Here is a 26,297-nt window from a genome sequence, read left to right on the forward strand (position 1 = left end):
GTTTTTCTTATTCTTACCTCCACGGTACAGGTCATATACCAAAGAAGTTTTTGTTTTTGTTTTAACAAACAAATGTGAAACAGATGTGAAGAGGAGCTGCACTTCATTGATAGGTTGAATAAGATAAGCACTGAACCCTGTCACACAGCAAACAGTGACTCAGCATTTACCATTTGACATGTGTTATAGATGGTGTTATGTATTGAATGGTACTGGAGCACAGTAATCAGGCTTATATGGAAGTGAGTCTAGCGATTAGTTGGTACGGTTCAGTCACTTTAAAAAGCAGGAATAGACTATAGGGCATTGTAAAGGCATGCAGCAAAATTTCAGGTCTTACTCTGAATGACCTGACTGCACTGTATCAGGCGAGGGTGCTTAAGAAGGCCCAATCAGCCCTGTGTGAACCGAGCCATCCTCTTTTTAATGAAATAAAGTTGCTTCGGTCCAGCCGTGGATACCGTCTGGGTACTTGCAGGACCAACAGGTTCAAAAACCTTATTTAAACTAAGGTAGTTTTAATGTTTTATTCATCTAGCTACTTGTTAAATGTTATGCTCTATTGTTTTTGTTTTGTTCTTTACTGTCTACCTGTGTTTTGTGATTTCTACATTGTATGTATGGTGTGTGGTACTGCTGGCTGTAAACCAAATTGCCCCTCTGGGGATAATAATGTTTTCTTTGAATCATGTGGGGAAAGAGGGCCCTCTTGTGGGTACTTTTACATTTAGTTTTACATCAATATAAACATCTTTTTCATGAAGAAAAAGCATCACATTCTCCATGACAAAGCTGTTCCATCGGAGAAAACAAAGCATATGACTACAGTTTTTCAATTTGTAATGTTTACTGTGCTTTTGTTTTTGTCACACAGAGGTCAAAGGTTTCTGAATATTTCATGAGAATTCTCCATCTTTTTCATATAACAAGAAATGAAATCCATTTCCATCTAAAATACTGAAACACCCCCATTATTGTATTGATCTTCATAATCTGTTATGCAGCTGTTCTCTTGGTCTGGTCCTTTTTTACATTTCCTCTGCTTCTGGAAGTCCCCACTGCTCCATCCAACATTTCGGCTCTTAGCCACAGGGTCATAGTTGGACCAGCTCAACATCTGCTGTATCACAGCAGAGCTATGGAGTCATACTGAATGCAAACAAGAGCCTGTGTACAAGTTACACAGGCTGATAAACCTGGGCAGATTTATTTTACAATATTCAAGACAATACTACAGCTATGTCATGCGATTTTCCAACAAAGTTTGCAAAAAAATGCATGTAACTATTTACAAGAAAAAGATTGGGGCCTTTAAGGGAGGACATGCTTTACTACAAATAGTATTTGCACCTATTTAGAAATAGTCATCCACTTGTAGGGCGAGTACTGCAACCTCTGGAGCTGAAACAGCAAATTGGAGTCAGATTTGACAGGCCTTAGGGCCTTATTTAAAACATAATTCCCCACAATAGTAAAGTGTAAACAATGTAGATGCTCACGAAGCAGCTGAAATATCTAATAAATCCAGTAGATGGCATTGAATGAACTGATAAGATGAGATTTTAGGTGGGCTCAGGGAAACTCAGTGAAGCTCAGACATTCAACAAGTGAAGTAACAATAAGAAAAACACATTGAAGTGGAGTGGGACTTTAAAACCCTAGTGATTTTATTTTGTACACAACAATTCATTAAGGTGCAACTTTTAAAAAAAACGTTAATATTCATATTCTATTTATTGCATTACATTCATTTGGCTTTCATCCAAAGTGTCTTACAATAAATGCACTGAAATTCAACAGAAACAGGAGCAATGTCATCAAAAGTTGGAAGTGTAAAGAAGCATCAAACATACAGATATATTATGTCAGACATCATGTGCAAGGCTGGGAGTTTTCTAGAAGTTCACAACGGTCCACCATGGCCTGGACTTCTGCAACCTGAGTGCTGTCATACGTCCCAGTGATGGAAGTCCTGTGGATCACCCCGTCAGCGTAGGTGCGGCTGAGGCTTGCTGTGAACGGGATGTCCACTTTGTACTTATACTGCATCATATTAACCATGCAGGAGTGGTTTGGCGGGGCTGTGATCTGTACAGAAACAGTATCAGTGGTGGCCTCTACCATCGTGTTTCCTTTGGAGTACTCAAAGGAAACGTCGGTGCTGAACTGAATACCTTCGGTAGTGATTAGGGGGATGCTGGCAGAGAAGGTCAATGTAACACCAACTGTGACAGAAAAGGTAATGTCCCACGTGTGCTCTACCTTATATGTCTTTAAGAGAGAATTTGTTTTCACCACTGAGCGACATTCGTAGTTGTTGATGGCAGTTTTCAGCATGACCTCTGGAGGATAGTGGAAGATTTGAGACTCATCAGTGTTGTACCCGACATTGTAAATCTGCTGGCTGATTATATCCTCATTGATAGTCAGGACCTGGTAGTAGTGGTACCAATATTCATCATCATACGAAGGCAGGTAGAAGACCTCATCTTTAGTAGCAACCTTCCCTAGTCCATATTTGTTCTTCCCTACATATGTGTCCCCCCCAGGGCAGGTTCTGACTGAACTCTGGAGCACTGAACCGTACGAATTCTCCTTCCACTCCACGATCTTAAAGTTGTTTTTCTTCACCAGGATCTCAAACCGGGGAACCAGAATATGCTTTTTTTTGCATTGGGATAGTGGCAATAAGGACCCTTGCTGGGGGTATAAAAGCCAGCTTCAATGAAATGGCCCTGTGTTTCCCACTTAATTAGTTTAGATTTGATTTGTGTCGGTAGCTGACTGGTTAGCAATCAAGCAACCTAACATTAGCCAGCTAAAACCACAATATCACAATATTCTTGTGATGGGTAATGAGGCTAACAGACTTTTTAATAATCGTCCTGAGTCTTCTTTTCTGTATTGATTTTCTATATTGATAATCTCTCTCTCTCTCTCTCTCTCTCTCTCTCTCTCTCTCTCTCTCTCTCTATATATATATATATATATATATATATATATAGCTACAGCACAAATATTTCCATCCATAGATAAGAATAATCAAGTCTAACCTCTGAATTTCTTTTCAAAGTGCACCAGATTGATGCAAAACGTTAAAAGAGACAACATTTTCTTACAGGGGAGCATGCCCATGAACCCCCCTAGGGGGGCTTGTGTCCCAGTGCAGCTATAGGTCTAGTGAGGGGCAGTGTCCCCGTTTTAAGTTTTACAAAGATAAAAACATTACCTGTTTTGGAGGTATTTACGCTTCTGAGCTGAAAATGTCCCTGGATTTTGTCTCTGAAATCTGGTCACCTTAAACAAAGATGTTAAAGAAGTTGAGATGTCTCACTCTGTATCTAAAACAGAAAACTGACACAGGGTGAAAAGAGGAGCTGCAGCAATGTGCAGTACAACAAAAATATGGTGTTTTTTGAAAATTAAACGATTTAAACCTATTCTGATACAACCTCAAAATACATGCATCAAATTGTAAATTGTAAGTAAAATCCTCGCACTTTAGAACTGGAATTGATCCAAACAGTTGTGTGTTTAATCGTCTAATAATTTTAGCTGTACTTGTAGACCGTTATATTGTTGGGTAGTTTAATTTGTAATACCATATATTTTATACATATTTTATAAACTATGGCCTACATGTGTTTTGTGAGCAAAAATCTTAATGTCTAAAGTAACTAGTAACGAAAGCTGTCAGATTGATGTAGTGGAGTAAAAAGTACAATATTTCTCTCTGAAATGTAGCGGAGTAGTAGTAGCAGAAAATGGCATGAAAAGAGAAGACTCAGGTAAAGTACAAGCACCTCAAAATTGTACTTAAGTAAAGTACTTAAATAAATGTACTTAGTTACATTCCACCACTGGTTGCAGCACCTCCACTTCTCTACACCTCAATCAGACATGAACATAATCTGTTAATTGTAATATTTCAACTTTTATATAGAATTTTCCCTTTTTTACCCCTTTGTTTAGTGGTAGTAAAGAGGGTTTCAAAAGCATGACAGAAGACTGTTCAATCTTTTTTTTTTTTAAGTTTCAGCGAGCACCATCAGACCTGCAACACTACCGTTAGCTACGCTAACTATGAAGCTCATTACCTCATAGTGGGCAAGTGAAGATTTCACACAAAACATACATTAACTTGAATAAATGAATCATTTAAATTGGTTAATCCATAAAATATGTATGCCGATGAATTTCTGTTGATAAGCTGATCCTGATGTGCGACATAAAAAGAAAATTTTGTGGCAAAATGATTTATTTTACACCTTGCATCTAATCTTTTCCCACAGACAGCTGACAAGATGGAGACTAGTTTGAGTGACATCTTATTAAAATTATTATGATTCTTATCTCGAGCTGCACCTGAGACGTGCGTGTCACGCAGGCAGTGTGCAAGCTCTAACCTGTTAACATGAGAGGCAGCTGGAACCCTGATTCCCACACACCAAACTCCACTGCAATTAAGACAGAGGAGGGAGGGAGAGACAGAGAAGCTACCTAGGGGCAGCAGGCCTAACATTTATATTTTTCAAGTCTATCTTGACACAATCGTCTTGTCACAAGTGCATATGTATAAAGGTTGTTGGTCGCTGTAATTGTTTTCACTGTCCATACTGGCTGATAAAAGATTGATTCCTAAGCCAATTTAAGGACAGAATACGCAGTCCTCGTTCTGTGAACAAAATTACTTGTAAATTTAAGCTGAAGTTAAAGGACAATTCTGGCGCAAAATGAACCTAGTGGTTAATAACAGATGTGTTTGGCAAACATAATGCTATCTCATATTGTATAATACCAGCTTGACTGATCTCCCTGCATAGCAACAGTTGCTAAACTTGGACAACTGTTTTACATAATTGACATGAAACAAGAGATAACTGAAAAAATGACAAAAGGGTACAGGATTAGAACTTAGAAAATAAATGTATTTTTCATTTATGCCTTTAAAGAGACATAAGCGGAGATTTTCAAATGTTTTCATTGCTGATTGAAAAAACACTGTTAGCCAACATAATTTCACAATGTCTTGGCTCTGACACTGAACAATAACAAGTAACAGTGGTGTGGAGATGACTAAAGGGAAAGTGATCATAAATCAGGAATATTGTTTTGAACTGAAAAGTTAATTACCTGGTACTTAAAAAGGACAAGTATAGGCTTGTCTTATAAAAACTACTGCTAGCTACACTTACTATGAAGCTCATCACATCATAATGGACAAATGAAGATTTTAGCAAAAACATTAATGAACTTAAAGAAATTAATAATTTTATGGCAGTCCATAACATATGTATATGGAATGCCGTTTTATTCAGAATTAAATAAATGAATAAATACATAAATAAATGAATAAATACATAAATACATGAATACATAAATAAATATGTCTTTGAAATACATCATGAAATAAATAAATGAGGCAATAAATACATAAATAAATAAAAAAATATATATATTTCATGGTACTTTTATTTCATAAGTCCACATTTATTTATTTCAAGAGACTTTTATTTCATAAGTCCACATTTATTTATTTCAAGAGACTTTTATTTCATAAGTCCACATTTATTTATTTCTGTGGACTTTTATTTCCTAATGCCACATTTATTTATTTCCCTCTCTATTTATTTCCAGTTCTTATATGCAAATCAGGGGGCGTGGTTATCTCTCACATTCAGAACAGAGCCGTGGGCAAAAAAAGGCCCAAAGGAAGTGAGAGTGCAACACGACCGGCAGTTCGCGGTGCTCTTTACCCAGCCCACAGTCACCTATTCTGGGGTAACTAGACCACCAACTAGCGCTCACCTGACAGAGCACCACAACAGGCAGCTTGCGGTGCTCTGTACCCACTGCGGGTTGACACGACATTAGCTGAGGCGTTGTTAAGTGAGCTAGCAGGCAAACGACTGCTCTAATTCACATTAAACTGAACATTTCCGTTGAAGGTGAAGTGAGACAAGGTGAATGGGAATTCTCGAAGAGAAACGGGTATCTCTCTCCCCCGCCTGTGCCTGCTGCTCTGTGTGTGTGTGTGTGTGTGTGTGTGTGTGTGTGAGAGAGAGAGAGAGAGAGAGACCCCCACAGTGTTGCCAACTTAGCGACCGACTAGCGACAAATCTGGCGACTTTCTGTAGAAAAGTCACCAGTATTGTCCAGCGACAACGCAAGGTATTTCTCTCCTGTAGCCGCCAAAACAGTCTTCTGTTCTGTGACAGAGGAGCAGCGGAGCAGCCTCTCCGCTCTCTCCCCTATGGCGTTATATATGTGTCACATTCCTGAGCGAGTAATTGTATGTTTTGAGCACAGAGAACTATATTTTGCAAGCGCATTACACTGCATTTTGAACAGAAATGTACACTCGCAAAAAATAGTTCAAAAACCTAATTCGTGCACAATAAATGTATTTGCATGTCTTTCTCTGCTCGCAGGTAGACGCTGCTGCGCTCCGGTCATGTCTCCCTCGCTCTCAACTCTAGACACACTCGCTCAGATTTTCACAGCGTTACAAGTGTGCCACAAAACCAACCAATCGCAGAATCAAAAGGTCAATTCTGATTGGCTGTTCGTTTCCAATTAGATCGCAAGTAGCAGGAAACAAAAATCTAGGAGGAACAGTCTTTTTCAGTTAACACCTGTTGGTACTGTCGGTACACGATCCGTTCTGCCTGCACGATCCGTTCTGCACATGCGCAAAATGTTAGCGCATGCGCGGTTGTATGAGAATTTACGACACTGCACGATCTGTTCCACGCTTCCGGTCGACAGCCAAGCTAACGTTAGTTTAGCTAACAGCTAATTTGGCTAACTGCTAGCTGAGACAGCATGTAATAACTTTAAAAGACCCTCAAAATAAAACTTGAAAATAAACGTTGACATATATAACAAACACCTAACACATATAACAGCTGTTACGTCAGTTCTACTTTACTTGTGCTCATTTAAAATACAATCACTCAATAATTGTCTTTATTGTTATTACTGTGAAGTCTTAATTTAGCTGTAGCCTGCTTTTCCCATTACGTTTGAGTTAACGTTATTTTAGACTGAATCTAGCTGTCAGCTAGCGGTTAGCCGAATTAGCTGTTAGCTAAACTAACGTTAGCTTCCCGGTGGAGGCTAGCCATAGGCTAGCGTGGAACAGATCGTGCAGGTCGTATGGATACGTAAAACAGTATTATCTTGCGCATGTACAGAACGGATCGTGCAGGCAGAACGGATCGTGTACCGACAGGTACCAAGGGGGTAAGCTTCGCTTCAGAGCTCGAATCTCCTATGGCGCCATTTTGATGCTACAAAGCATTAGCATTCCATTGACTGCCATTCATTTTGGCGTCACTTTGACAGCGAATAACTTTACATCTGAAGCGTTTAAAGACTTTATTTGTCCATTGTTTATTTCTAAAGAAACACGACAATGTATAAAAGGCTCCATTACCTTGTACCTCACGTTATGGCTCTGTAGCAGACTTTTTTATAAAAATAGGCTAACGATTGTGTCATAACCACGGGATGTACTGTCGCATAGTAGAGGAATTACCATATAGTACAGGAGAAGCTCGCAGGCAGTTTAGACTTACATTAGCTGTTTAAGTTTAATTACTAATGTTAACTAGCATTTTAGTTAGCAATAATTAGCCTGTGTCCATGTTATCTCCTTACATATACCTACGCTCTCCGTCTCTGCAAGAATGGGAATGATTGAGATTTCTCTTGGCACAGCTACCAGAAGACTTCCAACTTTCAGACACGTTGCTCACGTCACATTTACGTCGTTTCTCTCAGTTGGGAGGCTGCGCAGTAACGCTCAGCGCTCACCGGAAAAGTGCTTCTAAAGGCCTTCACTGGTCTCCGTCCAGAGCAGGGGTCGGGAACCTATGGCTCGCGAGCCAGATGTGGCTCTTTTGATGATTGCATATGGCTCGCAGATAAAACAAAATATTCTCACTTGTTTTAATCCATCCATCGATTTTTCACTGCGCATGTCCTGTTCAGGGCTGCAGGAGCAATTGTCCATTATTTTAATTGGATGATACTGGCCTACGTTTGCCGTTGCTGGGTAAAACAGGTAAACGCCCCCTTTTGAATCAGTCTGAGACTGCGTCTGCTCGGTCATTAGCTCAAAGCTAACCCTTCGACGAAGAAGATGGCGAAAAGAAAAAAAGACACGAGTATCGTACATTTCAGGACGAATGGACCGAAGAATTCGCCTTTGTGGAGAGAGCGGGTTCTGCGGTGTGTCTAATTTGCAATGACAAAATTACATCGTTGAAACGGTCGAATGTAAAGCGGCACTTCGACACGCGCCACGCTACCTTTGCATCAAAATACCCTGCGGGAGACAGCAGAAAGAAAGCGTGCCAAGAGCTTCTGAGCAGGGTGCAAGCTAGCCAGCAGCAACTCCGCGTATGGACCCGGCAAGGTGACTATAATTCGGCTAGCTTTGCTGGTTCTTTAGCAATAGTGAGGAACGGAAAACCATTCACCATTCAAAAGAATAAATTCAGAGGCTTATTATACTGACATTTAGTTGAATTCACTTTTAAAATATATTATATGGCTCTCACTGAAATAAATTTCCAAATTTTTTGCTTTCATGGCTCTCTTAGTCAAAAAGGTTCCCGACCCCTGGTCCAGAGCAACGGGATCTGTTGGTCCATTCTTATATACAGTCTATGGTTGGTACAGCAAATACTGACTGCAGTGGAGCTGTTTGACTAATGTTACTGGATTAAAACACATTTTGGTTAGTATTTTGTATTATTGACTTATATCACAGAAATGTCTTAATATTTGTGTGTACTATAATGCCGTTGTTTTGTTTGACTTATATCTCCTTGTGTGTTTAACGTTAGTTTGACTCATCCTTCACAAGCAATCTAGCTCACACACTGCAGCCGACATGTCCTCTGAACAGGCCTCGCAGCACTGTAACTAGCTAAGTTAGCTAGGTCTCGCAATGCGAGACTGAACAGCAGTAGACCTGTCACACTATAGCCACATGTAGCTAAGTAGTTTTTAATACTTTGGTTACATTACCGTATTTTATTAACCTGAATTATGTTGCTATATTAGCTTGCGAAGGAGCTATCCGTTGCTAACGCTAATTTATCTCAAAAAGCAGAAACGTTAGCTAACTACTGCCAAGATATGATTTCACTAGAGACCAGAGAGGTGTTGTAAGACTCATCAAGTGTTGTCATGTGTTTACACTGTCTTACAATGAAACCATATCTTGGCACTAACATTAGTTAGCTACTGCTTTTTGACATAAATTAGCTAGCTAACGTTAGTGTTAGCATCGGATAGCTACTTTGCAAGCCAATAAAATATAGCCTTGGCAAACAGAATTAAGGTTAATAAAACACGATAACTATGTAACCAGTATTACAAACTTCTTACAAGTGGCTGGATTGTGACGTTTTATGTGTGTTCGGATGAATACGTTGGATGCATAGACTTTATCCATGCTGGGCTAATGTTAGATTGCTTGTGAAGGATGACCTTAGTCACACACGGAGATATGTAATTCAAACAACGGTATTGTGATTAACACAACTATTAAGGCATGTCTGTAATATACCGGTCGGTCAATAATATAAAAAACTGTAGATCAGTGCTTTCCAACCCTTCTGGTCTGAGTTTCCCCCACAGCCCTGTCATATAAACTCACATACCCCGCCCTATCAATTCCCAATGTATTCACACTATTTATCATATTAAAGTGAATATTCTTACATTTTCATGCAATTGAACTGTAAACATTTAGGTTGGTTTGGTCAGAAATTCTACTAGCTAGCTAGGCCTTTTACTTGAAGTGTGGTTAATGTTTCAAAAGTCATCCATTACTTTTAGCTAATCATTTCAACTGTTAGCTAAGTCAGTAGGCCACTTTTAGCTGTTTATTTCTAACATTGATTACTTCGCTATATGTTTAAACATATGTGTTGAGCTGTTTTAGCTGATATATTGTTTTAAATCAATCATAATTCAATTATTACTTTAATTAGTTAAGCTGCTCCACAATCTTTCCAAGTACCCACTGGCTACAGCAGAGATACCCCTTGCTGGGGCATCACGGCAGGTGTTGCGTTAAAGACTGTTTCCCTGTAGATGTTTTTCCTGCTACTTGCGATCTAATTGGAGACGAACAGCCAATCAGAATTGACCTTTTGATTCTGCGATTGGTTGGTTTTGTGGCACACTTGTAACGCTGTGAAAATCTGAGCGAGCGTGTCTAGAGTTGAGCGCGTAGAGAGAAGAGGTTGAGAGCGAGGGAGACATGACCGGAGCGCAGCAGCGTCTACCTGCGAGCAGAGAAAGACATGCAAATACATTTATTGTGCACAAAATAGGTTTTTGTTTACTCAAACTGAATTATTTTTTGCGAGTGTTAATTTCTGTTCAAAATGCAATGTAATGCGCTTGCAAAATATAGTTCTCTGTGCTCAAAACATACAATTACTCGCTCAGGAATGTGACACATATATAACGCCATACTCCTCATGTGCAGCAGCACTGCGCACAGTGCGCAGGCAGGTAGAAGGGGAGGGGGGGTCAGGGTGTGCGGGGGCCGGTGTAGGTAGGAGAGACAGCAGGACGCGACGGGAGAAAGACGCCGCTGAGCTGGCCTGGACCTGGGCAAGCCAGCCTTCTTTGAGAATTCTTTATCGATCTTTTTCCCTCCATTTGTAGAATTTCTTAGAATTTTTTACTTCAAAGATAGGCTACCTAAGTAATAATTATAAGGTAAAATAAATTCCTGTATTGAATTTGTGATTATTTGGCTAAAGAGTTCTATTTCTTTCTATCTACCTTGCTGACACAACCACTAAGCTTGATTGCGTAATGACGTCAACAATATGCAAATGAGCGTATGACGTCATCTAGCGACTTTTAGCGACTTTTGGAGCTGGTGCTAGCGACTTTCATTGGAAAAGAGTTGGTAACACTGGACCTCCAGCTTACAGCGGGTTCTCCGAGTGACGAGCTAGCGGCCCCGGCAGGCGCTAGCTGGCTGTCGTGTCACTATATGGAGCAAATTGTCAATTCGGCAACGATTTTCGCAAGACTGCCTATATTCGAAATCTAAACAGTTCATTTCTCGCCTAAAACATTCTCAGAAGTGAATTTAGTGATGAATAAGATGGCGAAAATTGTTAAAATTGTCCTGTTGTTGGTCTGCCAAAAGAAGTCCCATTCACCTTGTTCTGAATGTGAGAGATAGCCACGCCCCCTGGCTATCTCTCACTTTGTCTCACTTCACCTTCAACGGAAATGTTCAGTTTAATGTGAATTAGAGCAGTCGTTTGCCCGCTAGCTCACTTAACAACGCCTCAGCTAATGTCGTGTCAACCCGCAGTGGTGCTCTGTCAGGTGAGCGCTAGTTGGTGGTCTAGTTACCCCAGAATAGGTGACTGTGGGCTGGGTACAGAGCACCGCAAACTGCCGGTCGTGGTGCTCCATCAGGTCAGCGCTAGTTGGTGGTCTAGTTACCCCAGAATAGGTGAGTGTGGGCTGGGTACAGAGCACCGCGAGCTGCCTGTTGTGGTGCTCTGTCAGGTGAGCGCTAGTTGGTGGTCTAGTTACCCCAGAATAGGTGACTGTGGGCTGGGTAAAGAGCACCGCGAACTGCCGGTCGTGTTGCACTCACTTCGCCAGCCTTTTTTTGCCCACGGCTCTGTTCTGAATGTGAGAGATAACCACGCCCCCTGATTTGCATATAAGAACTGGAAATAAATAGAGAGGGAAATAAATAAATGTGGCATTAGGAAATAAAAGTCCACAGAAATAAATAAATGTGGATTTATGAAATAAAAGTCTCTTGAAATAAATAAACGTGGATTTATGAAATAAAAGTCTCTTGAAATAAATAAATGTGGACTTATGAAATAAAAGTCTCTTGAAATAAATAAATGTGGACTTATGAAATAAAAGTACCATGAAATAATTACATTTATTTAATTATTTATGTATTTATTGCCTCATTTATTTATTTCAAGATGTATTTCAAAGGCATATTTATTTATTTATTCATGTATTTATGTATTTATTCATGTATTTATTCATTTATTTAATTCTGAATAAAACGGCATTCCATATATGTAGGATGCCTATGCAATTTGGATTAAAAGCTGATCCCAAATCAATAAGAACATGTTGTGGCAAAATGACTTATTGTACATCTTGCAATGATAATAATTCATTTTCACATCTCGTTTTTTTTGTGACATTTTAGGACATGAAAAGGAATATAAAAATATGTTTGAGGGTTACTTATGAAACTTAGTTTACATTTGGATTTAATAACAATAATTATAAGTGGTAATATAGCACATTTTTTAAACAAAGTTACAAGGTGTTTTACAGTAAAACAGCCAAGTGGTGTGTGTTTTGGGGAATTAACTAATTTCTTATGATCTTATGAGGTCATAAGGAGCAAGGTTACCTCCCCTTTCTCTGCTTTGCCCAGCCAGAGAATTTAGCCCACCCATGAGAAAGAGAGAGACATCATAGCTTTCAAACAAGCAAAGTGGCAGTTGGTCAAGGACACACCCCCACCCTCCACCTTGCCCCCCCCCCTCTCCTCCTCAATAGCATTTAAAGCTACAGACACAGAAATGGCACATACTAAGGAAAGCTCATTGTGGGACTGGCTCTAGTGGCTGTAATTCTGCACCAATGCTGAATTTCGGGAAAGAGACCTCAGATACAGTATTAGGGGACCACTAAGGGCTATATAAAAGAGACTTCAGATACAGTATTAGGGGACCACTAAGGCCTATATAAAAGCATCCAAAGAGCACCATGTCATGGGACATTTAAGATAAAAGGCCTTTACATTTTTCAAGTCTATCTTCATACAATCATCTTGTCACAAGTGCATATGTATAAAGGTTGTTGGTCGCTGTAATTGTTTTCACTGTCCATACTGGCTGATAAAAAATTGATTCCCAAGCCAATGGGGACAGAATCTGCAGTCCTCGTTCTGTGAACAAAATTACTTCTAAATTTAAGCTGAAGTTAATTTGACACTATAGCAATCTGAGTAAATGACAAATAAAGTGGATATCTTCCAAATTCTCTTTTCGTCTTACTATTCCCCTGCTAAAGCTCAACAAGACAACACTGTCTGTAGAAACACAAAGAGCACATTTACCACGTAACTGAAGGGAACATTATGGAAAATATAGATTCAAATATTCCTCAAACAATCTGTTAAAAAGGTAGATATAACAGCAGACTGTTGAAAGATTAACATGTTATAGGAAATGTGAACCTTTCCTATAACATGAGTACTAACCGATGTGTTTGATCTCATATTGTATAATACCAGCTTGACTGACCTCCATGCATAGCAACAGTTGCTAAACTATGGTTGGACAAATGTTTTACATAATTGATATGAAACAAGAGATAACTGAAGAAATGACAAAAGGGTACAGGATTAGAACTTAGAAAATAAATGTATTTTTTATTTAAGTCTTTAAAGAGACATAAGCGGAGATTTTCAAATGTTTTCATTGCTGATTGAAAAAACACTGTAAGCCAACATACTTTCACAATGTCTTGGCTCTGACACTGAACAATAATAAGTTACAGTGGCGTGGGAGTGATTGAAAAAACACTGTAAGCCAACATACTGTCACAATGTCTTGGCTCTGACACTGAACAATAATAAGTAGCTACACTTACTATGAAGCTCATCACATCATAATGGGCAAGTGAAGATTTTAGCAAAAACATTAATGAACTTAAAGAAATAATTAATAATATGGCAGTCCATAACATATGTAGGATGCCTATGCAATTTCAATAAAAAGCTGATCCCAAATCAATAAGAAAATGTTGTGGCTTGTTGTGTACTTATTGTACATCTTGCAATAATAATAATAATTTATTTTCGCATCTCATTTTTTTGTGACATCACATGAAAAGGAATATAAAAATATGTTTGAGGGTTAATTATGAAACTTGGTTTACATTTGGATTTAATAACAATAATTATAAGTGGTAATATAGCACATTTTTTAAACAAAGTTACAAGGTGTTTTACAGTAAAACAGCAAAGTGGTGTGTGTTTTGGGGAATTAACTAATTAACTAACATACATGCATCTGTGTGACTTATATTTGGCGCCCCATTAATAGACTGAGATATATTTGAGATCTCCGAAGCTAGTAAGTGGACCTTTTTTCAGCTATTTTTTAAAAACACATAGACCTACTTTATAGACATTTTAAAGAAAAACAAACTAGATAAACTATAATTTCTTTAGATCTTATGACATACTTGACTGTTTGCTTATTAATCCACTACACAATCCTAGTATTATAAGTATAATATTGAAACATTTAAGATCTGAGTTATTATTTTGTTTTAACATAGCCTTGTTAAGTTTCTTAGCTCACACGCTTGCTTGTATTTTCAAACGTGTGTTTTCTTCTTTTAACATTATGTTAAGAAGAAAGGCATTTACATTTTTCAAGTCTATCTTGATACAATCGTCTTGTCACAAGTGCATATGTATAAAGGTTGTTAGTCGCTGTAATTGTTTTCACTGTCCATACTCGTTGATAAAAGATTGATTCCTAAGCCAATGGGGACAGAATCCGCAGTCCTCGTTCTGTGAACAAAATTACTTCTAAATTTAAGCCGAAGTTAATATGAGACTATAGCAATCTGAGTAACTGACAAATAAAGTGGATATCTTCTAAAGTACAAATTCTCTTTTCGTGTTACTATTCCCCTGCTAAAGCTCAACAAGAAAACAGTGTCTGTAGAAACACAAAGAGCACATTTACCACTAAAAACTGTTACTTTAGTCAAACAAAACCATTCACTAAACTACGTAATTGAAGGGAACATTATTGAAAATATAGATTCAAATATTCCTCAAACAATCTGTTAAAAAGGTAAATATAACAGCAGACTGTTGAAAGATTAACATGTTATAGGAAATGTGAACCTTTCCTATAACATGAGACTAACCGATGTGTTTGATCTCATATTGTATAATACCAGCTTGACTGACCTCCATGCATAGCAACAGTTGCTAAACTATGGTTGGACAAATGTTTTACATAATTGATATGAAACAAGAGATAACTGAACAAATGACAAAATGGTACAGGATTAGAACTTAGAAAATAAATGTAATTTTTATTTATGTCTTTAAAGAGACATAAGCGGAGATTTTCAAATGTTTTCATTGCTGATTGAAAAAACACTGTAAGCCAACATACTTTCACAATGTCTTGGCTCTGACACTGAACAATAATAAGTAACAGTGGCGTGGGAGTAGATGACTAAACAGAAGGTGATTATACATCAACTGAAAAGTTAATTACCTGGTACTTAAAAAGGACAAGTATAGGCTTGTCTTATAAAAACTACTGCTAGCTACACTTACTATGAAGCTCATCACATCATAATGGGCAAGTGAAGATTTTAGCAAAAACATTAATGAACTTAAAGAAATGAATAATTTTATGGCAGTCCATAACATATGTAGGATGCCTATGCAATTTGGATAAAAGCTGATCCTTAATCAATAAGAACATGTTGTGGCAAAATGACTTATTGTACATCTTGCAATGATAATAATTCATTTTTGCATCTTGTTTTTTGTGACATCTTAAGACATGAAAAGGAATATAAAAAATATGTTCGAGGGTTACTAATGGAACTTGGTTTACATTTGGATTTAATAACAATAATTATAAGTGGTAATATAGCACATTTTTTAAACAAAGTTACAAGGTGTTTTACAGTAAAACAGCAAAGTGGTGTGTGTTTTGGGGAATTAACTAATTAACTAACAATCAGTAAGGTTTGACACTATGTCACCAGGAACTGTGACCCTAACAATAGGTGCTTTCCAACCGGATAGTACTTGTACTTTTTAGAGGAAAAGTACACTTCTAAGCAGTTCTAAGAACTACTCTCCCCCAAAATCTTTTTTTCCGTTTGCATTCGCACTGGCCAAGTGGCCATAGGGACTGGTAGGAGGGGTAAGGGAGCGATGCAAGCACGGCAACGGTCTTTATAGCATCGTCACTAGACCTTAGTGCCACATACAACAACAACAAATGATGCTAATACTTGTGCACTTTTCCTATATTAAATGCACGTCCATTCTCATAGTAATTCATGTAATGTTTTGCTCAACACAGACGGGGCTTTATTATACTCAGAACAGACCCCGCATCTGCCTGCAGCGCTGTGGACGTGTGTGTGTGTGTGTGTGTGTGTGTGTGACTGTGTGTGTGTGTGTGTGACAGCCGACGAGCTGCAGGACACGTTTGTGGAGTTTAACTCCGAAAAGACAGTTAACTACAGGTTCCCGTTAATCTTATGATGGACATGTGTTGTGATATTTAAGCAAACAAACCGTCAACGGCGAAATAAAAGCCTCTTATTTACGAGAGGGGTCTGAGAGACCTCCAGCTCACAGCGAGGTGTCTGAGCAAGACTGGCTGAGCGACGAGCTAGAAGCCGGGGCAGGCGCTTGCTGGCTGTTGCTTCACTTGATGGAGCTTCTGAACTCCGAAAACTTTGAAGCAAATTGTCAATTCGGCATCAATTTTCGCAAGACTGCCTATATTCGAAATCTAAACAGTTAATTTCTCGCCTAAAACGTCAGTAGTGAATTTAATGATGAATAAGATGGTGAAAATTGTTAAAAATGTCCCGTTGTTGGTTGTTGCAAGTTCCGAGTTGGCAGTGGGCGTGACTTATAAGTTCGACCAATCAAGTACACCTAGGAAAAGGGAAAAGGGAAAAGACCCTGCTCTGAAGTAGGAGCTGAAAAAGTACGCTAAGGAGGCCAGAGGAACTTAAAAATCCCCCAAATTTTTCCTGTCGGAACACGACGAAAAAAGTGTTCTAGGAACGTTTAGTTCTAAGAACTGCAAAAATCCCTTCGGTCGGAAAGCCCCTAATGCAGAGCCTTAAAAGTACCGTATCTTTAAAATCAATTCTAAAAGCAGGGAGAATGGAGGAAACTTTACTGGCCAAGCAAGAAACATGTTGGTGAATTATTATTTCATAGTCTATGTCTGATTCTTCCTTTGTCTAAAATGTTCCACTATCCTCCAGAGAACACCAGTGTGTCCACCATCAGGAAACATAAATGACAATTATTGCAGGTAAAATAAAAAATAAAAAAAACTGGATTAACAGGATTTAAGATGAAGTAAAAAAAATTCCCTTACCTGAGCTTCCCCGCCCATCTCCTCACATGCCACGCCATTTCCTTATCAGCTCTGCAGTATTTATACCAGCCTCTTTCCCCCACTCTCTAACAGTTTGGTAAAGTTGCCTTTTTGCTTTCTAGCATCTGTTACCTGGAACCCAGTCACCTGTTGCCTATCTTCCGTCCTACCTGCCTGCCTGCCCGCCTGCCTACCTGCCTGACCCTCTGCCTGATCCCTGGAATTTTGACCGCTGTCACTGTAAGTTTTTCCAACTTCCCCATAAATCCACTGAACTGATTGTTTCTGCCTGCTTTTGTCTCATTTGGATCCTTTCCTTGTTTGCTCACCTACGGCAGCATACATTATTAGTGATAACTGATTGTCTCTCAAAACTATGTTTACTTTATTTCCAGCCACGACAGAGACCCTGGTATTGTTTTCACCTTGTGAGTCTATGTGTGTCGTCATGGCAAAATGGGGTCCCAGAAGGAGTAGTTCAACATTTGATGTTCCGATATTTTCACCAGGGTTAGATTTTAAGTTATTTTATTACAGCAATTAACAGTTATTTTGTTCTGTGTTTCATCTGCAGCTGAAGCTGTGAGTATTGCTGCTGATTGTCCTGCCGGCTCTTTCCTCAGCCAGTGAGAAGAACGACGATCTAGGTAAACTAAAACTACCATACAACAACTATTTCCCATTCTGTGTCCTCATTTATGCATCACTTAAATAAAATCTACACATAGAGGGAAACAGAAGAAAACTATGGAGCTAGAACAGTGACAGTACATTTTAGCCTAAAAAAACAAGGCATTGAAAACATTTTGCTAGTCTATCTTGATACAATCTTCACTAGTCCATATGTTAACAGGGTTTTGGTTGCAGTAATTGTTCCTACTGTCCATACTGGCTGCTAAAAGATTGCTTATAAAGGCAATTCAGTTGGTGCATGATGGGGTCCTCGCTTAATACGAGATCTCAGGAATCTGACTTTGACAAATAAAGTGGATATCTTAAAGCCTTTTTTCCCTTTTTTGTGCTGCATGTTAACAATTGCATCTCATGACTGAGCAGTTAAGCACACAATTTTTTGAATTTTCCAAAGGATGGAAATAGACACAACCCTCTAAATACTTTTAATTAGTTTTACAGGTGTAAAATATGTGGAGAAATCTAAAATAGGGCTGTGCAATTAATCAAAATATAATCGTGATTATGATTTTGGCTCCCAGTGATCACAAAAACAGAATAATCAAGAAAAACAATTATCTAGCTCATTAAGTTTAGCAAGTATACTCTTATTTTGTCTTGTGTTCTAAATGAAAAAATAAAGTTTAAATAGGTATTAAGGCAAATTTCACAGTTTTTTTTTTACTGTTGATTTATTTAACTTTTTCCACTGTTTTTTAAGTTCAATAATTGCAACATCTTTTCAGAAGTCAACAAGTAGCCTAATCGTGTTAAATTATTGTGATTTCAATATTGACCAAAATAGTCGTGATTATATTTTTTTCCATAATCGAGCAGCCCTAATCTAAAGACTGACTGAAAGCCGTGCATAGTTATGGTGGCGAAGCTACGGATGGGCAATCGCTGTTTGGGCGCGGGATTTAGGTCAATTTGACTATTTCTAATTAATGATATAAAACATAATTTGGATAAACGTTTAGATTTTCGCTCTCCGTTGGCTAGTTTTTGTTTGCCCTGTAGCATTTATTACACATTTAGCTAAAAGCATTAGGAATACATTGATTGTTTACTAATGTAATTTGGTTTATATAACATTGTTCCTATGTGTGTCCTTTTCCTTTTACAGTTATGTAAATGAACCCAAGACTGGAGGACAGAGTTCTTAAAGTGCCCATATTATGAAAAAATCACTTTTTCTGGGATTTGGGGTGTTATGTTGTGTCTCTGGTGCTTCCACACAAATACAAACTTTGAAAAAAATCCATCCATGCTGTTTAGAGTGAGATACAGTTTCTGAATGTGTCCTGCCTTCAGTCTCTGGGTGAGCTGTTCAAAATCGGCACGGCTTGTGATGTCACAAGCCGAAACGAGCAGGCTAACCACAACCATTAGCTCGTAGCGTTAGCATGCTAACACTATGGCTAACGCTAGCATGCTACCTCGTTCTCAATAGCAAAGCACTGCTACAACACACACAAGCTCACCATAATCTACAAAAGAACTACTTCCATGTGCGCCCTCATTTAGAAGTCTCCCAGCTAATCCTGCCTTGTAACTGACCAAAGTTGTAGAAACAGCCTTTCTTTTACTGTCTATGGAGCTAGTTAGCTGACATGATCTACATCTGAGCTACTGGGCATGTGCAGTGCAATCAAAGATAGTACAGAAGAAGAAGAAGAAAAGAGGTCTCACTCTGTAGCTAAAACAGAGACCAGGTGAAAAGAGGATCTGCAGCAGTGAGATAGAGCACTGCAGTACAACACAAATATGGTGTTTTTTGAAAATTAAACCATGTAAACCTATTCTGGTACAAACTTAAAATACAATTATGAACCTGAAAATGAGCATAATATGGCTGCTTTAAGATTACTGCTAACCAATCGACAAATCAAGCTATTAAGGCTACGAGAGTTGTTGTTCTCAAAGGGATTATGAACAAAGTGGACCAGTCTTCCACTGTGTGTGTGTGTGTGTGTGTTTTAGAGGAAGAGGGGGAAAAGGAAAGATATGAAAACAAAGGGAAAAAGAAGAATTTTTAGTTTGAGGACAATGACATAGCTGGATATTTAAAAAGGATTAACAATATATTGATTGATTAGTTATGTAATTTGGTTTATCCTTAAAAAGTGTTTCTATTTGTTCCTTCTCAAATGTAGTGAGCACACATGGATCAAACTAACCTGGAATGGCAGACCTTTAATGGCTCTCTCCCCAACGGAGCAGTTTCAATCTACAATGAAAAGGAGAAACGCACCGACTATGTTGCCAAATACGGTATCGCGGCCGGCTTCTACAACCCTGACAAGGGTCCTTACTGCCTCTACCCCTATGGTGAGAAAGAGCTCCGTGGCTCCCCATTTGAGATCCTGGTAAACAAAGACAACTTTGAGTTTTTAGAATGGAAGGATGGCTCCTATGGTTCAGTGCCTCAGAATGCAGTCGAGACCAGCCCCGGCAGGAATATATATGTTGGGAAGAATGAGTATGGTCTTGGGAAGGTAGATGTTAAAAATACAGCTTTCTTCCTTCCGAGGAACGGTTCTGAGACTTGGTACAAGACATATCAAGTCCTTACCTTTAACAAAGATGTAATTAGCGAGGACATATCTGATGTCAAGTATAAGACTGATGGGGTTAAACCCATTCAGTATCCTCCAGAGACCATGCAAATATCTGTCCTCACCAACAATGAGTGCCGTTCAGTGAAACAGACAACTACCCTCTCAAAGACAATCCAAAAGGAGCAAAGGTGGGACACCAGCTTTTCGTTTACAATGGGCGTCAAGAGTACCATCACTGCCGGAATCCCCGAAATCATGTCCGCAAGCATTGAGCTTAGCGCTGAAACAACCCTCCAGTTCTCCAAGGGGACCACTCATACCGAGTCGACCACCCAGTCTGTTTCTGTTGAGGCTGAAATACCACCAAACCACTCCTGCCGTGTCAGTATGGTGGGATATAAGTACACGGCAGACATCCCATACACTGCACGCCTCAAGCGCACCTACAGAAATGGGAAGACCTCATGGACGTCCATCTCTGGGACCTACAAAAGCGTCCAGATGGGACAAGTCCAGGGTGTGGTGGATCGCTGTGAACCTGTACCTAACGCCAAGCCCTGTCCCTTAAAAAAAGAGTAATGGAAGCGGTTTCATGAGATACGACACCTGACATATTGTATGTCCATAACAGCGCAATGAAAAGCTAAAAATAAACCTGCTTTTGTTTTATGTGCCTTAACATATTTTATGAGACAGTAAAACTACTTAAATTTACATTTTTTCAAGCAACAAATGAAATGTATGAAAAATGTATTTAATAGTTCATTGTTTCAAATAAAATAAACTTACATGCAAAACCTTCAGTGTTAAAATATTCAGAGCTAAGACCATTTTGGAGATAAAATATCTTGTTAGTTCTTAGCATTTTCAAGAGTTTAACATCTCAGTACATTCAGTAAAGTGTAAGAAAGTGCAGTTGTCCGCGTAGCTCAGTTGGTAGAGTGTGCAAGTTTTTTCCTTGACCCAGAGGCCTAGGGTTCGAATCCAACCTGCAGCAATTTCCTGCATGTCTTCCCCCTCTCTCTCCCCTTTCATATCTAAGCTGTCCTGGTGATTAAAGGCAGACATTACCACAACAAGGTGAGCTTAGGGAAACCTTCCCTCTTCGTCTCTGCACAGTGAAGCTCAGATAAACTAATTTGAGTGGACTTTAAAACGCTAGTGATTTTATTTTGTATGAAACAACTTGCCAGGGTTGGTAATGTTGGAAAGCTAGCAAGATTTTAATGTAGCATTTCCTCAGGGCTCCCCCTAACCCCTCCTCCTGCTCTCGGGGCTTTGACCCACACAGACATGCATGAGCACGGCTGCGTCGCTGCTTGAGGGCAGAGCAGAGAAAGGACTGCAAACGGCAGATGTCCTGGAAATGTTCTTCCATTGATCCAGACTAATTGATACCCAAAACACTATTCGGCGGCGTATTCCTTTAAGGTTTGGGTCATTTTTAAGAGCTTCGTGATTAAATCTTTATTGTGTTTGTGTGAGGAGATTTGGATTCCTTAAAGTTTTCTCATTTGACAAGCACTGTTATGAGTTCCTGGTTAAAGGTCACTGATACAGTATGATAGTTTGGAGGATGAAGCAAATTCATAAGTTGCTTCCTTATGAGTCTGTTTTTTTCCCACTTTTTTTAACCTTTATTTATCCCGGTCGATTTAGAATAAATTCTCATTTGCAACGACGTGCTGTCACTTTTACACAGTTACACATTCATACCTGGAAGCTGCCCAGTACAACCACAGTCTGATCTGCTGGCCGCTGAGCAGCTCCACTGGAGCGGTTTGGGTTAAGGGCCTTGCTCAAGGGAACCTCAGTGGTGGTAATGAGGGAGGGACAAGCGCTGCTCTTTCACTTTACCCACTGGATTTTTTATCCTGTCGGTCTGGGGATTGAACTGACGACCTCCTGGTCACAAGCTCGCTTCTTTAACCTTTAGACCACCACTGCCTTTTTCCTCACTAAGTTAATAGTTGTCAATATTATCCTGCATTTTTTATAATGGTCATGAGATCAGCATGAACACAATAGCATGGTTGTTGGAAATTCCAGTATAGAGATAAGTTCAAATAGACTTTATCAGATTTGCCTTTCATTGATTTTATCTTGTTAACCTCCACATTTATAAAACTACAAATATTACCACCTAGAAGCCTGAAATATCTCAACAACTATTGGATAGATAGCCATTAAATTTGGTACAAATAACCATGGTTCATGGACATTAAGTCCCTTCTTCAAACTTACTTTTATCAAATATCTTTTCTTGATTTTATTTGAGCTTGAACCTCCTCTGAGTTGTCTATTTCTTTAAAAAATGTTTTTCTTATTCTTACCTACACGGTACAGGTCATATACCAAAACAGTTTTGTTTTGTTTTAGCAAACAAAAGTGAAACAGATGTGAAGAGGAGCTGCACTTCATTGATAGGTTGGATAAGATAAGCACTGAACCCAGTCACACAGCAAACACTGACTCAGCAATTACCATTTGACATGTGTTATAGATGGTGTTATGTATTGTATGGTACTGGAGTACAGTAATCAGGCTTATATGGAAGTGTCTAGCAAATCCATTGGGTGTATTATCATGTGGGGAAAGAGTGCCCTCGTGTGGGTACTTCTACATCAATATAAACATCTTTTTCCCTGAAGAAAAAGCATCACATTCTCCATGACAAAGCTGTTCCATCGGAGAAAAAAAAAGCATATGACCACAGTTTTTCAATTTGTAACATTTCTGTGCTTTAATTTTTGTCACACTGAGGTCAAAGGTTTCTGAACATTTCATGAGAATTCTCCATATTTTTCATATAACAAGAAATTAAATTCATTTCCATCTAAAATACTGAAGCACCCCCATTATTGTATTGATCTTCACATTGTTATGAGCTGTGCTCCTTTTTTACATTTCTTCTGCTACTGGAAGTCCTCACTGCTCCATCCAACATTTTGGCTTTTAGCCACAGGGTCATCATTGGACCAGCTCAACATCTGCTGTATCACAGCAGAGCTTTGGAGTCATACTGAATGCAAAGAAGAGCCTGTGTACAAGTATGTAAATGCATGTAACTATTTACAAGAAAAAGATTGGGGCCTTGGGAGGACAGGCTTTACTACAAATAGTATTTGCACCTATTTAGAAATAGTCATCTACTTGTAGCAACCTCTTGAGCTGAAACAGCTGCAAACAATGTGTGTCTGATCCTATTTCAGCACAGATTTCACTAAACCTAACCCTAACCCCTTAACCCAAGTACTCCATTGTCCCTCTAGGCTCTATCATATCCTCATTGACCAAGTCGCCATCGTCCAGACAGATGTTGTGAAGAAAGGCAGCTGGTCATCTTTTGGAAGTGGACAGTTTGCCCCAGTATCCTGATGACTGCTCTGCATCTTCTGTGCACAATGTCATGGATTGTGGCCCTTGGGATATCATAGGCCATCAATTCAACTCTTTATGAAGCAGCATGAGCCAGCTAGTAGACAAACACCAGTACTGCAAATGTCCTTAGTCCAGCCAACACATCAAACTCAAGAGCAGAAGTTAAAGTCCCTGAAATCCCACACAGTTGTTTTGAGTTAATCTTCCAGGACTGTGTGGGTGTGTATGAACTGATTGATTGACTGTTGCACCTGATAGTATAGGACAAATGACACATGTATCATTCTGATTGATAGAAAAGATTTGTGACCTAATAAATTCCCATCTAAGCTCCGGCCCACTTTAACCTGAGCAGAGGTCTAATCAGCCACAATACCTGAAATTGCCTGTGTGGGTGTTCAGAGGCTTTAAGGCCGCAATGGACAGATGAGAAGGACGCAGGTTGGGGCGCAGGTCAACCTTTTCCTCCAAATGCTGATGAATGATGGGCACCATGGTATTCAGGTACTCAGTGTGTCATGGGGGTCACACTCTAAAATGTGAAACAATTGAAGAATTATGAGTAATTGCGTATGCTTGCCATTTTACATAAAAGCCAAATAAAACCTGTGTTCCTCAATATATCATTTTGTTCAGATGTCCAATATATATATATATATATATATATATATATATATATATATTAATATTCAATAAAACTATGCTACATCATCATCCATTTTCTAAAAAACTAGCAAGTACAACCATTTACTTACCCATCTGAGAGTGACACGCCAGTAATACTGGATAGGGTTGGGAAGCAGATGTGTCGTAGTCTAAGAACCAATGTTTGGCTGGTGTTGATGTTGTAGCCAAAGAATCTGCATGATATCTGCAAGATAACATAGACCACATCATTTCTCAGTCTGTTCTTTAGTAGTGTGTCCGTTCTGTAATATAATAATGATAATAAATAGACTGTGGTTATATTGTCCAAACATATGTAAGCTGGTTAATATCAGTTTATAAACAGCAGGCTTACACAGATTTTTAAGCTGCAAGCAAAATGGCTTGTGATTTTTAGTGGTGTAAGAAAATATCAATACACTTATTATAGTATTGTGATATTTTTTTATACTGTATGCATTCTGAAAAACACTATAAATTTGTAATAAATGAGTGCAGAACAGTGAGTGGTTGATTTTGTCTTCTTTAAACTCCGATCCATTAACGTTAGACAGCGGTGTTGTAGTGTATCTTCAGACATCTGACTCTTTCACTCTATAAAGTGTTGTTAATACTGAGTTTTATTTTTCACAAATCTAATCAAGCAAAGTTCATTTTACAAGGTAAGGTCAGGAGAGTGGAATTCAATCCCACACCATAAAGACATACAGAAAATGTAACACAAGTCTTTTACTCAGCACCTAAAACAACAGAAGGTCAATACATACATGCCAGCACTAAAACTATTATGCATTTATTCTGTTAGTTTGTAATGTCAACATATGTATGTCTTTTACTTGTTGTTTCCTCTTAGTTCATACACACTATTTTGTGCTTTGTTTTGTTGCTAATCATTTTGCCTCTGCGTTGTGTCTTGTTTTGGGCTTTTTTACATCGAGGCCAGGGGACTACGGATGAAAAATAGCCTTTTGGCTAATTCTGGCATTTTAAACCCATGTAAAATCATGCGTTTTATTAATTTGCAGTGTCCACTTCTTAAATAAACTGAATTGAACCTCTCAATCAGGAATATGGCTAACTCTGCATCGGTTTTGAATCCTTTCCGTTCCTTTAGCTGTCTCCACGTCGGGTAGGCCTCTCCGATGTTTACTCTGGTTTTATCGCGGGCTCGGCTCTCGTTCCTTTTAGCTAGCTTTTCGTCATTGGTCAGATTCCGTTTGCATGTCTTTGCCGTGTAAGCTGTTGTTGGTAAACGAGGGATGGGCAGTTTTTTCAATGGTTGTTGTTCTTCCTCAGCCATTGTTGCGTTTGCTTCTTCCTTCTTCTTCATCTTCTTATTCTTCTTTATGGTTTATTGGCGGTTGGCAAACCAACTTAAAGGGGCATTACCGCCACCAACTGGACTGGAGTAGCCTACATTGGCAATAAAACAAACTCCACTCTATTTTACTGTCTGTCTATTACACTTTTCCCATCAAAATTAGCGTGTAGGCTATCCTATTATTTCTTTTTTTAAAACAAGGGTTGACCTGCTAAAAATGCAATGTTAGTGCAATGACAAATAATACCAGGGTTTAAGTGGTAAATAAACTATAGCCTATCTTAAAAAGGATTCAGCAGTTTAGACAATTAAAACATGTACATACTGTATATCAAGAGTCTTTAAGGCTTTTGGGTTTAGTGCTGAATAGATTGTATTTAGCCTAATGTTCCATTTATGTTGTGGCCAATTTGTATGTGTGTGCATGTTAGTGTGTGTGGGTGGTAGGTTTGTGTGAATGGTTTGTTCGTTAGGTTACGT

The 26,297-nt window shown here is 38.8% G+C and overlaps 2 protein-coding genes and 1 long non-coding RNA gene across 3 annotated transcripts; 1 reads left to right on the top strand and 2 right to left on the bottom strand.

Annotated features, from left to right (window-relative positions):
• Positions 1–1,872: 1,872 nt before the first annotated feature.
• On the bottom strand, positions 1,873–3,464 carry LOC118496505 (natterin-3-like). The gene is made up of 2 exons (XM_036008414.1): positions 3,453–3,464; positions 1,873–2,637 (listed from the first exon to the last, which is right to left on the bottom strand). Exons 1-2 carry the CDS (start codon positions 3,462–3,464, stop codon positions 1,873–1,875), a joined length of 777 nt encoding a protein of 258 aa, XP_035864307.1.
• A 196-nt stretch (positions 3,465–3,660) lies between these two features.
• On the bottom strand, positions 3,661–16,569 carry LOC116054066. The gene is made up of 3 exons (XR_004105990.1): positions 16,557–16,569; positions 10,618–10,621; positions 3,661–3,878 (listed from the first exon to the last, which is right to left on the bottom strand). It is a non-coding gene; the product is annotated as an uncharacterized LOC116054066 (long non-coding RNA).
• Positions 16,570–20,021: 3,452 nt separating this feature from the next.
• LOC116054065 (natterin-3-like) lies at positions 20,022–21,070 on the top strand. The gene has a single exon (XM_031305383.2). The coding sequence runs from the start codon at positions 20,054–20,056 to the stop codon at positions 21,026–21,028; it is 975 nt and encodes a 324-aa protein (XP_031161243.1). The 5' UTR covers positions 20,022–20,053; the 3' UTR covers positions 21,029–21,070.
• Positions 21,071–26,297: the final 5,227 nt, after the last annotated feature.

Source organism: Sander lucioperca, chromosome 2 (assembly GCF_008315115.2).
Source record: "Sander lucioperca isolate FBNREF2018 chromosome 2, SLUC_FBN_1.2, whole genome shotgun sequence".
Classification (NCBI taxonomy): domain Eukaryota; kingdom Metazoa; phylum Chordata; class Actinopteri; order Perciformes; family Percidae; genus Sander; species Sander lucioperca.

Coding starts and splice junctions, on each gene's coding strand:
- LOC116054065 (XM_031305383.2), top strand. CDS start 20,054: ATGGATCAAACTAACCTGGAATGGCAGACCTTTAATGGCTCTCTCCCC.